The sequence below is a fragment of the Leptopilina heterotoma genome, unplaced genomic scaffold (assembly GCF_015476425.1).
Source record: "Leptopilina heterotoma isolate Lh14 unplaced genomic scaffold, ASM1547642v1 Lhet_1055, whole genome shotgun sequence".
Classification (NCBI taxonomy): domain Eukaryota; kingdom Metazoa; phylum Arthropoda; class Insecta; order Hymenoptera; family Figitidae; genus Leptopilina; species Leptopilina heterotoma.
In genome coordinates this window covers 53,545-66,320 of record NW_025110821.1, presented here as the reverse complement: position 1 = coordinate 66,320, position 12,776 = coordinate 53,545, and the positions used below count along the sequence as shown (strand labels likewise).

The 12,776-nt window shown below is 26.0% G+C and overlaps 1 protein-coding gene across 1 annotated transcript; it reads left to right on the top strand.

Annotated features, from left to right (window-relative positions):
- The first annotated feature begins 203 nt into the window (after window positions 1–203).
- Window positions 204–5,348, top strand: LOC122502038. Its single transcript, XM_043611897.1, has 4 exons — window positions 204–497; window positions 2,852–3,049; window positions 3,729–4,065; window positions 5,122–5,348. The coding sequence occupies exons 1-4, from the start codon at window positions 204–206 to the stop codon at window positions 5,346–5,348; spliced, it is 1,056 nt and encodes a 351-aa protein (XP_043467832.1).
- The last annotated feature ends 7,428 nt before the right edge of the window (window positions 5,349–12,776 follow it).

The following is a 12,776-nucleotide window of genomic DNA, read 5'->3' as shown; positions in this document are numbered from 1 at the left end:
ATGCAAAAAAAAATTAATTGTTTATAAAAAGAAAATTTTACATTCCATTAAAAAATATATATATGTACTAATTTAATTAGAGTATACATATAGATTACAAAAATTCTTTATTCTTTATTTTTCTTATTTCGCCATTTTTTGCAAATATTTCTAGACATGAGGAAGCTTCAGTAAGTGCAACTTTTGCGCAATGCGAAAACAGTATGTACAAATGGAGAAGGAAGTTTACACTACCAAAAGTAGAATCATTAGCAGCATATGGTGTTTTAATAAACTCCAATGAATTTCAACATTTAAAAAATCATCGTAATGGCTCTCTGAATATTTCATCGGCTGTTGGAGTTAACGGGGACGTGTCAATTGTATTCGTGGACATCAATTTCGCAAATCAAGTTTGCCAACATTGTCACTTATCTATTGACGCAACCTTCAAAGTGGTACCAAATGTACCAGAAGCTTCACAATTTTTAATACTTCGAGCAGAAACATTCAACCACGTAAATATAATTACTTTGTTAACTATTTTTAATTTAAAGAAAAAGAAAGTAAGATAATTATAAGACATCATTTTTCAAACAGATCACCCGAAAATAAAAAATTTAATGCTTAACCCTTTTAATGTCACTAACTTCTAAACGCAGAAAAAAACTGAACACAAAATGAATCAGAAAATTGATTCATTTTGAGTAAGCTTTTTCAAATTATAAATTGACAAAGTAATAAATTAAAAAAAAAATTAATATTATTCCAGAAATCTAAATTTTTTCTCACACACTTGTTCAATTTTTTGTATTTTGACGTGACGCAGTAAATTTTTTTCTTTGCTTAGGGACTTTTGGGAAATCTGCATACGTATACCTTGGATTCCGCTCTCCAAGGTTATGTGGGGTTGATAAAATGAAAAAAAAATATAAAAATAATATTAAATAATAAATTAAATAAACTGGCGACTTACTGCCAACCCCGACCTCCGTTCCCTGCGTCGATAGTTAAATTTTTTTAACCATTTCAGTGACAAAGCGGAATTTACAGCACAACAATATAATTTCCCTTACACGTAATTAATTTAATTTAATAACTGAAAAAATTTACGATTTTAGTAAAAAAATTTACTAAGAAAAATCAGTTCTGTTGATTAAAAAATTTAAAAAAAACTTTGCAATTTTTATATTTGTATCTGTTCTAAAAGAAAAAATTAAAATTAAAACACAGGGAAATAATTATTTCAACAAAATTTTATCTAAAAATAAAACATGTACAACTAGATCTTTCAGAAATGGTTAAAAACCATAATTGTAAGTAAATATTTAATTGCATTAAATATAATTGTTCAGTACAAAAGTTATTTTAAAACCCTGACCCTCCTTTTAAGACTGAGTACACAATAGGTTAAAAAATAAGTGGCGTGGAGTGTACGATAGTGAGGTCAGTGTTGACACTTTATTTTTTAATCTATTTTATCGATTAACAATAATTATTATTACTAATTAAATACTTATTATTAATTTTTTACAGGGTGTCTAGCGTCCGGGAAAAACGGGAAAACCGGGAATTTGCCGGGAATTTAGTTCGACCGGGAAAAACCCGGGAATTGAAAAAAATATCCGGGAATTTTTGGAAAGTTTCGCTAATTTATTAAAATCTATAAAAAAAATTCAATTTAAGATATAGTTCTCTGGCAGCTACTCTTTTAAAAATTAATTTTTGATAGATTTTCTTCATATTTTGAGAAAATATTTCTACGGGTACCCTTTAAAGGTGGTAAAAATTTTAAAACCTTTTGCCATGTCAAAAAACGAGATATTGTGGTTGACATTTTTTATTTTTAACATAATCGCATGGAAAAGTAAAAGTTTGAACTTGAATAAGTCAAAATTTAGCATCGCAAAGGGTTTTGAAATTTTTACCACAATTAAAGGGCACCCGAAGAAACATTTTTCCTCAAAATTTGAAGAAAATAAATTTTTACAAGTGTATAGAAGCCGGAGAACTACCTTCAGTCTTATATTTTTCAAAAATTTTAAAAAGATATATTATAGGTAATAGTCAATTTCACGTTAAATTTCAGTTCACATTTTCAATTAGGATGAAAATATATTATTGTAAATCTATTTTTTCATTTTTTATAGGTAACGAAATGTTTGGATTTTTAAAAGTAGACTTATTTTCAATTATCTACAACTCTAAAACTATTGAATTTAGAAAACTTAAATTGAAAGTTTAAATATAAATCCTAATGTTTTTAACTTATTGCAGTTGAACCTCAGTGACTTTTAATGTAAATATCTAAAAGAATACATAAATGCCATTGGATGTTGCAAAATAATTCCGAAACGATCATTTATATAAACGAAAATAATTGCAATTTCTATTATTCGAACTTTTGATTATCTGAACCAAATCCTGCCTGAATTAGTTCGGATAATTCAGTTTTCTCTGTATTTAAAAAATTATGAAATTTTAATCGTATATAGTCATTAATGTCTTAAAAATAAATCCGGGAATAATTTAGTTTTAGGTCCGGGAAATCCGGGATTTTGCCGGGAATTTGAAAATCATAATTCGCTAGACACCCTGTTTTTTTATAAATAAATAATTACAAATAATAAATGTATTTCCTGAGTGTTATTTTTGTCTCTTCGTTTCTGTACTTATAAATATGTAAGTGCAATAGAAATCATATTGTCATGTTTTTATGATAAACAAAAAGCACAATTTTTATAAACATTGTATGCATAATCAATTTAAAAGAATTTTAAAATAGGAAAAATTTTAAATAAAAATTTTTATTTTGAAAGGTTTTATGTTTAATATTAATAAGAATTTACATAATATTTTGCATTAATTGTAGAGCATTCCATTCGCTTGGGCATTGATGGAAAGAAAGTCTACAGGCTCGTACACAGCTGTTTTAGAGGAACTAAAACGGTTGCTTCTAAATTTTAATGTAGTGGAAGCAATGTGCGACTTTGAGACGGCTCTGAGAGCAGCATTACGAATAGCGTTTTTTGGAGTCGAAACACATGGGTGTTTGTATCATCATGTAAAGGTAATTATTTTAGTTTAATTAGATATAAAAAACATTATTAATTTTTTTAATTTCTTTGTTAACTTAAAGATAAATAGTAAAATTTGTTTTTTTAACAAAGGTTTATTTAACGTAATTATTAATAATATATAGTTCTAAAGAAATGCATAAAAAAGTTTATTTTAAAATTTTTATTAAAAATTCAGCTGTATATCGTGTCTCAAATATCTTTGGCTTAATTTAACAAAAAGTGTCATTGTAATAAAATAAACAAAAAATAAAACAACATTTTTTTCTAAATATGTTAAGAAGTAAAAAAATTATGGTTTTTACGTACTACTTGTTCCTGGTATATACAAAATATAAGAAAAGAACAATTTTTCTTGAAAATTATAATTAAAACATTATAATTTTAAATATTTTTACCAAAAACGTCAAAAATAATTTTTAATCTAACATTGTATTTTATTTAGAAAAACGTAATTCCAATAGTTCATAAAAATTAGTATAACTATGAAAACAAATACATTTTATGTTATAATTATTTTAAAAATATGTAGAGAAATATAATATAGTATACAATTTGATAATATACCTATATTTGATTTGTGGTTAGAAGAAAATCAAAAAGTTTTTATAATTTTTTATTTATTCTAATTTTTAATTACAATTAAAATATGACAAATTGTTTTATTTTTAGTGTAATTGGGGAAACGTGAGAACTCTACATCTGGAGGAATTGCTGATAGAGTTCCCTGAGTGCCATAATTTCATAAGATTAATCATGGCACTTCCTTTATTGCCAGCAAATGAAATTGCCAATGTTTATAGAGAACTTAAAAACTCCTTGAGTGATGAAGCAAAAGTCCACTTAGGACGATTCTTTATCTATTATGAACGCCAATGGACCAACAGAATTACACCCTCCGGTTACACTGTTTTCGGCCTGACCAAACGCACAAATAACGATTGCGAATCATATAATAGAACCTTGAAACAGCGATTTAAAAATCAGACTGATATTTGGGATTTTACGAGTATGTAATTCATTATTTTCGATTTAATTTTAACCCTAGAAGGGAAAACTGGGAATGATTAGACACCCAAAGAGAAGTTTAAAGTATGTTCACTACTTGATCACTCTTAAAGTGTCTCTATTTATCTTTTAAAATTGAAAAATTAAATTTTTAACCTAAAACCATATTTTACTTTTAGTGTGATTACAATAAATTTCTAAAATTAAAATGAAATGTTTGTAAAAATTTGTTTATAACCTAATTTTTTGAAAATTTGAATTAAAAACAAATTTTTTCAAAACCTTTTTTACCACTGTAAAAACTAGATTTTTTGCATTGAAGTATAATATACAAAAAATAGAGATTGTGTGAATAAGTTTTTTAAAATAATTTTTCAAATTCTTTACTTATGAAGGCTACTAAAAGAAATAGTTTTTTTTGTATGCGTCATCAAAAATTATTTATATTTTAATTTTTGATGAGACAGAATAAAATACAATTTTGTAGAATCAATTTATAAATAAACAATTAACAAAATGTTTTGAAAATAAAAAATTTATTAAACAAAAATTTTATTTGTATATAACACTAGGAATAAAATGATATAATTTATTTTTACAAATTAAATTTTAAATTTGAGGTGATTTACTGATTGCACTTAAAAAATTGTCCAATTCCGTTTTTAGAGCTTAAAGCTATTTTTTATAAATTGGTAATATTTTTCTCAAAATGGACAAATAAGGTTGTCAATTTTTTTTCGTCAATACACTTTTTTCCAAAAATAATAAATTCAATTTAAATTATGAAAATTCTTTCAACCGTACATTAAGATTTAAAATTTTTTATAATTAGATAAATAAATAAATATAAAATTTAAAAAATTTTCAATAACTTTAATATTAAATGAAATATGTTAAAATTCCATTCCACTAACCGTTAGGGGATACTTTTAGCACCAAATTAAATTAGATATTTCAGTTAATTTAATTTAATTTATATATTCTTATGTTCAATAAGATTTTATTGATAATAATTATCCTAAATTATCTTAACATACATTATATTCTATAATTTTAGAGACTCTTGCTGAGCACCAGAGTGGACTTTTAATAGATTTGAAATCCCTCGAAGAGGGCAACAGAATTACAACATTAAGAAAATGTAATGAAGTATTAAAAGACCAAAAGATTTTTGACGCGTGGTCAAAATTGAGTCAACCAGGAGGCTACTCACGAAGACAATTTCTGGAAGAAGTATCAATTATTTTCATTGACCCAATTCAAACTCTTCTGAATGAAGAATAAATCCGATGCTTGCGTATATCATTTACATTAATTTAAATATATCTTGCCAACAAAATTATTACTTTTTTCAATTATACTTACTTCATTTTACAGTTTTCTTCGCTCATACGCACAAACATAATTGTTGATAAACTAAAAATTTAAACTGTTTAAAAATGTATTCTTGCCAATAAAATATTTAAAAGAAATTATATTTTTCTATTGTCCTTACCTTATTTTACAGTTTTCTCCGCACACACGCATAAACATAATTGCTGATAAAATAAAAATTAAAACCGTAGATACTGTTTAAACGTTTTGCATTTAATACATCGCCTAAATATTATTTTGATGGATTAAAAAATTTTTATATTTCATTTTATGACCAAGAAATAATTTTTTTAAACAAAGTTGAAGAAATTAGTTTTCTTTTTCATTTTATTCCGTGGAAGAAGATCATGAAACAATTCTCTTTAATTTGTATAAATTAATTCTTTATAAACATAACTAAAATACTTTTATTTTAATTTAAATATCAATTATAATTAGTTTATTTTTAATATTTTAAACATTAATACTTTCTAATTAATAAATTTATTAGGCGATTCAAAATCATAATCAAAGTAATTAATGTTGTTTAGGTGTGACAATTTTGTTTCTTGCATTGTTTTTGATCTTAAATGAATTAAAAATACCTATTTCTAAACATTTTTTTTAAAAGAAATTAAAAATTTTCAAAACATATGCAATTGATAAAAGCATGAATATATATATATATATATATACATTATACACGTAAAAAGAATTTAAAAAAAATAATAGTACAAAAATGGCCGATAGAGGCAGCAGTTGATGGCAAGACAAACTTTTCATAATTTTAAACTTCGCGCCTTGTCCAGTTTATACGAATAAAAAATACCGGTAGCGCCACCATGGTCTACTTTATCTACTGTCACAACCAAAAAATAAAACAATGAGATGGGAAACAACAGTCTAAAAACAGGCTCCCGCCATTTTTGGCGAATTGGGAATTTTCTTGCATGATTAATATTTTGCATGGAATTTCGAAAAACAGTATTTATGTGCATTTCACATTCGAGAATGTGAAAGTTATGAAAAATTTTATATCTACAAATTAAAACAAGTTGTTCATTTTATGACCGTTAAGCTTCCTCAATATATAAAAATTGCGGTTTTGCAAACTTTTGAAAAATTATGTACAAAAGGGTTCGTCCAGAAGATTGGTTAAAAATAAAATTATATAAATCATTTATAAGTTGTTGTATAAATATTTGGTGAAATTTACACTTTCATTTGCCAATTGCTTCTATTTTATGATAGAATAATCATTTCAAAATATTAATATTAATATTAAATTAATTATGAAAAAAATACCAAATTTGAATTTTTTGTGAAAAAGAAAAATATTTATTAATTTTATAAATTTTGATAAAATATATACTTTGTATACATCAATCGATTCGTTTTCTTGCCAGGAATGTAATTTTGAGAATAATTAATAAAAATATTAACAAATAAAAAAATTATTTCAGAAAATACAAAAAAAAAATTTTCTGAATTTTAAAAAAATTGTATAAAAAAAAATTTTGTACATATTTTTGAAAATCCTTGTGTCAGATTTCAGGTATTAATGACTGCAATAAACCTGCAAAATTTCAGGACAATCCATCAAAATTTGTCTGAGATAATTTGTACACAATTTTTGTGACATACACACACACACACATACACACATACACACACACATACACACATACATACACACACACATACATCTGGACATTTGCTCATAATTGAATATACATATGTTCTAGATGAAAATGAGTCCATATAACCTTGTTTTGAAAAATTGAAAATCGTCACCAATGCAAAGCTTCCTCATGAGGAAGCAAAATGATGTATTTTTATTTTACGTGATTTGATAATTATATCAATTAGCATTTAGTGTCAGTAAATTTTAGGTTATGTTACTCTTACAAAAAATTTACATTAAAACACACAAAAATTCGTTGTAATAAATTTTCAATTATACAGATATAAAAACATGATATTTGGGTCAAAAGTTTCTCCGGTTGAATGAAATTTAAAATGAATTATAATTAAGAGTAATAATCAAATAATAAATATTAATTTTTTAAATTAAAAATTATGTCTAACGGTAATTTGATTATTTAAAGACAATGACTTATTAGTTATTCCAAAAAATTATTTCTATGATAAATGATACAAAAATCTTATGAATATTTATAATAACATGTTACTTAGTAACTTAAAAATTGTGTCCCTTAATTTATAGGTTATAAATGGATTTAGATTATGTAATCATTCGTATCTACAAAAATGATGTCAAATGGCTATTCGGGTAAATATATTTTAGTTTTTACATTAATTTTAGCAAATAAAAATTTTTATAAACAGAATTTAGAGAAATAAATTTTACTGTAAAACGCTTTCAAAAAAGTTAAACTTATAATAAACACAAATTCAATTAAATAAAAATTATGGAAAATTGAATTTTGGATAATTGAACATTTAAAAAACAGAATGTTTGTTAATTTAACTATAATGATAAATGGTTATTCAAAAAAATTAAATTTATAATAACTATTATTTTTTACAACTAAAATTTATAACATACGATAATTAGGAAATTAAATGGTTATGTTAAATAATAATTATCAAACATAAAGGTTATAATAAATATCAATCAGTAAAAATAAATTTTAGGTTAGGCAGTTATTCGGTGAAACAAAATTTATGACTAATGATCATTTAGAAAAATTAATTTTGAGTTTATGAATTCTACGTTAAATTAAAAATTATTTTAAAAAGTAATCTAATTATTAATAATTAGAATAAATGACGATTTGAAAATATAAGTATTATGTAAAGTATAAATTTGGTTTCAAAAAATTATGAAAAATAATACTTCGATAATAAAGATTTCTATGCCAAGAAAATTAGAATTTTGAAATTCCGGGAATAATCATGCACCCCGGGTGTAAATAAATGTTTCGCGTAACAATAATTATATGTGTGTTTAATTCTCTTCACTTGTTCAAGTGGCTACACACTTACAACAAGGTTAATTAGAGAAATAGTTTTATTTTATTGAGGAAACTAAGACTTACTAACACGCGTAGTCTAGTTACCATTTAATAAATCAAACATATAAATCAAATATGATTCATTCGTTGAATAAGTCTTACGTATTTCTGCTTCTTCTGGGCCCTGGTGATGTATAAAGAGTGGCCGTAGACACTGCTGCAAAACACCCCCAAGTAAGTGGCTGACGTATCTGCCTAGTTCTGCAGTTGGATGAAATTCCTCCAGAAGTCGTTTTCTTCTGAGACTTATTGTCTAGATCGACAAGCTCAAGCACCTCAATTAATATGACGTATTAAATTTCTTGAAGGTATCCGTAGAGTACCTACGGAGCCTTTCCTCCTTAGGTTAAACAATTATATTTTCCGTAGAAAATCAGGTTAACACTCGAAGATAGCACAGTTTGACGAATTACTTTTACGTCGTTTGTTGCTATCCTGGCAGGATCGCCAAAATGTTACGGTTTAATTTATAAAATAGACACAGTTTACTTTTTATCACTTCTGGGAGTGACAATTTATTATAATACTCAATATTACACTTTAAAGGCAGGAATAAGACTGAGGTGCAAATACGTTTTGCAGCTCATGTTGAATATGAAACAATTCAGGTGGGAATATATATTTTTGCTGACTATAACAGCGCTTAATAAGCATAAAAAATTTTGACCCAATCGGATTAATAGTTTTTCCATAATCTAATTGTTAATTAACAAACTTTTTTTTGCATTAAGTGTCAAATTTGTGAATCGTTAAAAAAAAATTTTTTCAAGTTGCATTTTACTCTAAAGGGTCTATATTTTTGATAACATGTATTGCGGAATAAAAAAAGAAATTTGTATTGCTAAAAATAAATTTTTAAAAATGGTCAATTTTTTTACTATAAACAATGAGCATATCTCAGTCAAATTTTATTTTAGAAAATCGGGATATAAACATCGTTCTTCCTTGTATCTTCCTACAACTTTTAAGACAAAAGTGATTAATCTAGCTCAAACAGTATTAGAAATAACTTTTTTTTTTAAAATCCAGACAATTTGTTTATTAATATTTTTTAATTTTTTTTGTACGGATTTGAAGATTACAATCTGCAGTTTAATATAAAAAATCGTGATATTTATCGATTCATTATTTTAATAATTAAAAAAGGACATAAAAATCAAAGTAAGAATTTATCTTGATGCAGCTCGTGGAGTGGGGACAAAGCAGCTTTTTTGCCCAACTGAAAGAAATTGTCGATTATATTTTATTTCATGCAAATACTTTAACCAATAAGCATATTTAAAGACCCTCTAGAGATTCAAGTGGAGAAAATTTGAAAAGAAAATTTTTTGAAGTTACAACTCATAAACAAAGCGTGCTTCATAACTCCCCATTCTCCTTTACATATTTTAATAACTAATAAATAATTAATTTTACTAATGTCTTTCATTGCAGATAAAAAAACGTATATTTATCTGCTTCATCTGAGAAGTGTGTATTATCTATAAATTTAAAAAGATTAATTCTAAAACAAATTATTAAAGAAATACATAAACCAACAGAGAAAAGGAGGTCAGAAAAAACTGACAACATTAATAATAAATAAAAGTGTGTGGTTATTAAAAGAATTTTATTATTATGTAACGTTTTGAAATTAATAATAATTATATTATTGATTTAAAATAAAATATACACTACAGTCAGAAATTGTCGGTACGAACGACGGGCGAGCTAAGACAATCTGAGCGGGAGGTTCGACGTCGAGGTATAATGATGTTGCACCGTCGATTATTGTCCGGTACACACCATTAAAACTCGACTGTCGATAAACTGGTTGTACTCAGGAGAGGTTTTCTACAGTTTCCCTCTTCTCTGGCGAGAAAACCCATTGACGGGTGGTCCAGGCGGAATGCGAGTACTCCTAATAAAGTCGGCTGTAGACGCAAATTAGGTTAATGTATAGAAAATTTTCAAATGTAGAATGGTTATGCTTAATCCAAAAAAAGTATTTCTCGGGGACTCTTCTCGAAGTGCATAAGGCCAATAGGGCAGGAGTATAAACAATAAACAATAAAAAAAATAATAGAAACTTGGTTCTTAGATTATTTGAAAGCCTATTAAATTCCTTCGACTGATATATAAATAATTATTATTTTATATTTTGCAGAGATTTTATCATCTAAGATATTTAAAAAAAAATTGATTAATTTTTCAATTTTCGTGTAATATGTTTGTGTGGCTGCACAGTCTGGAAAAATGGGGAGCAAAATTAAAAACTCTTATAATATAACATAATTATTATAGTCTCAGCTTTTATTTAAGTCTTTGAAATTTAAAATTTATTCAACAGTTTTTGAAATATCTAAAAAATGTCCAAGTGTGTTTTTCTAAAATTTGATTTGATTCTGAATCCTCTAAACTAAATGCATATTTTCCTCTTATATATGGTATAAAAATTAATACTCTTCACTTTAGAGGATTTTTCTCTCGCATATTATTTACTAATTACGATTATCAACTTATGAAGGAAAGTTAATTTGATGCACTGAATTAAATGTTTTTAATTAAATAAATATAATTAATAACTAATAGTTAATTATTTACAATTATTAATATATTTATTCCTTTATTTATTTCATTTGAATTCAATTTTTCTGACATTTGAACATTAAAAAATTTATTAACCACCAAAGAATAAAAATAATATACATTAAACACAGTTAGCTTCAAACATGTTTAGGTTTGATTAAAATGACGTCAAAAACAAAAAACACAGCTATATTAGTACTCGATTAAAGGTTAAAAAAACTGCTTGAAATAAAATCGTAGCTGCTCATATTTCTCAGAAATCAGACAATAAAATTTTTTTGTTTTTCAGTGCTTTAATAGCGCAGCAAAGTATCTATAATTTTTCTGTTTTTAATTTTTATACTCGGATATACCACTCTCAGCTTTTCCCAGAACCAACGACGTAGACGTGGTGGTATTCTGGTTCCATTTAAAAAAAATTTATTTTTTTTAATTAAAATTTTTTTTTTTATTTTTCAATTTTTTAAATAAATTTTTATACTTTTTAAAATTTTTATTCAACTTATTTTCAAAGCTCAGATCTTTATTATCGCAGTGTATTTCAAAATCTTAAATTATTATTTAAATGTGTCGTGACGAGAATTCAATGACTGCTTTTTTTAATTGTGTTGAATAGCTGGGGTCTGTCACAACATTTACTTTCTATCTTTCCCAAAATTTTAGGAACTCTCTGTGAATCGATTCGCTTGCCTGTTCTAACCATAATCCTAATCCTCTTTTGTCTAAAACGTATAGGCAATGTTTCAAATGTTTTAAAATCACATGAATTTTTAATGTTTTTGAAACCCCGGTACTTTAGAAAACTTTGTTTAACTCGTTTATATGTTTATCCAATTCAGGACCAACTTCGTTTGTGGAGAATCAATCTTGTACCACTTTATTCATGGCTTTAAATGCTGAAATAAAAGGAAGCAGCCTAAAAGGTGAAACGTGAGCTGAAACTTCTGAATCCAAAAGTTTATCGGATTCATTAAAAAGCTTTCGACATGCATTTCCTTCATAAACCTCACCTTGGTAGTTTTTAGGATTGAGTTTTAGTTTTTTTTGCCACAAAAGAGCTTTCTCTTGTCCAAGAAGAGGCACTAAACCATCCCAAAAAAGATGATTGACGAATCCTTGCATTATATGCAATTCAGGAATTATGCATTTGTGAATTACATAGACGTCATCAGCTTCATCAAAAAGAGGAGGGTTTATTGTACTGTGATATTGCATGGCATTCGTTTTTTTCTCACCGAATGAACAAAATGTTTGATAATCGTTTTTTAAATCTCAATAAGTCTTTAATCTCATACATTCATTATTGCACGATTCTAAGCAATTTAACTCTGTACTGCTATTAACGTCGCTATCTTCATCTTGATCCGCGCATTCTTTTGCGCCATTCCTTAACTCTTTTAATGTCACGAAGCAATAAGGACTTGGATATGTTGATGTTGCATTTTGCTGTCCATTAACAATAAGGATAAGTTAAAAGTCTGAAACGTACTTGAAAGGAATATTATTAATGTTCGTTAATTTGAATAACAGTTCAATATTCTCATAAGTTTCCTTTACATCGGGTACTGCACACAACATAATCAATTTGTGTACACCAGTCAACTTCCCTTGTTTACCAATACTTCCACCTTCAGAGTATAGACTTCTTTTTCTTGGGGGATTGAATTCAGTTTCCTGATCTGAGTCATCAATATTGTAGTCCAATTCTAGTGAAAACTTTTCTGGAAGAATTGTTAGACAAATCTTAAAGAAA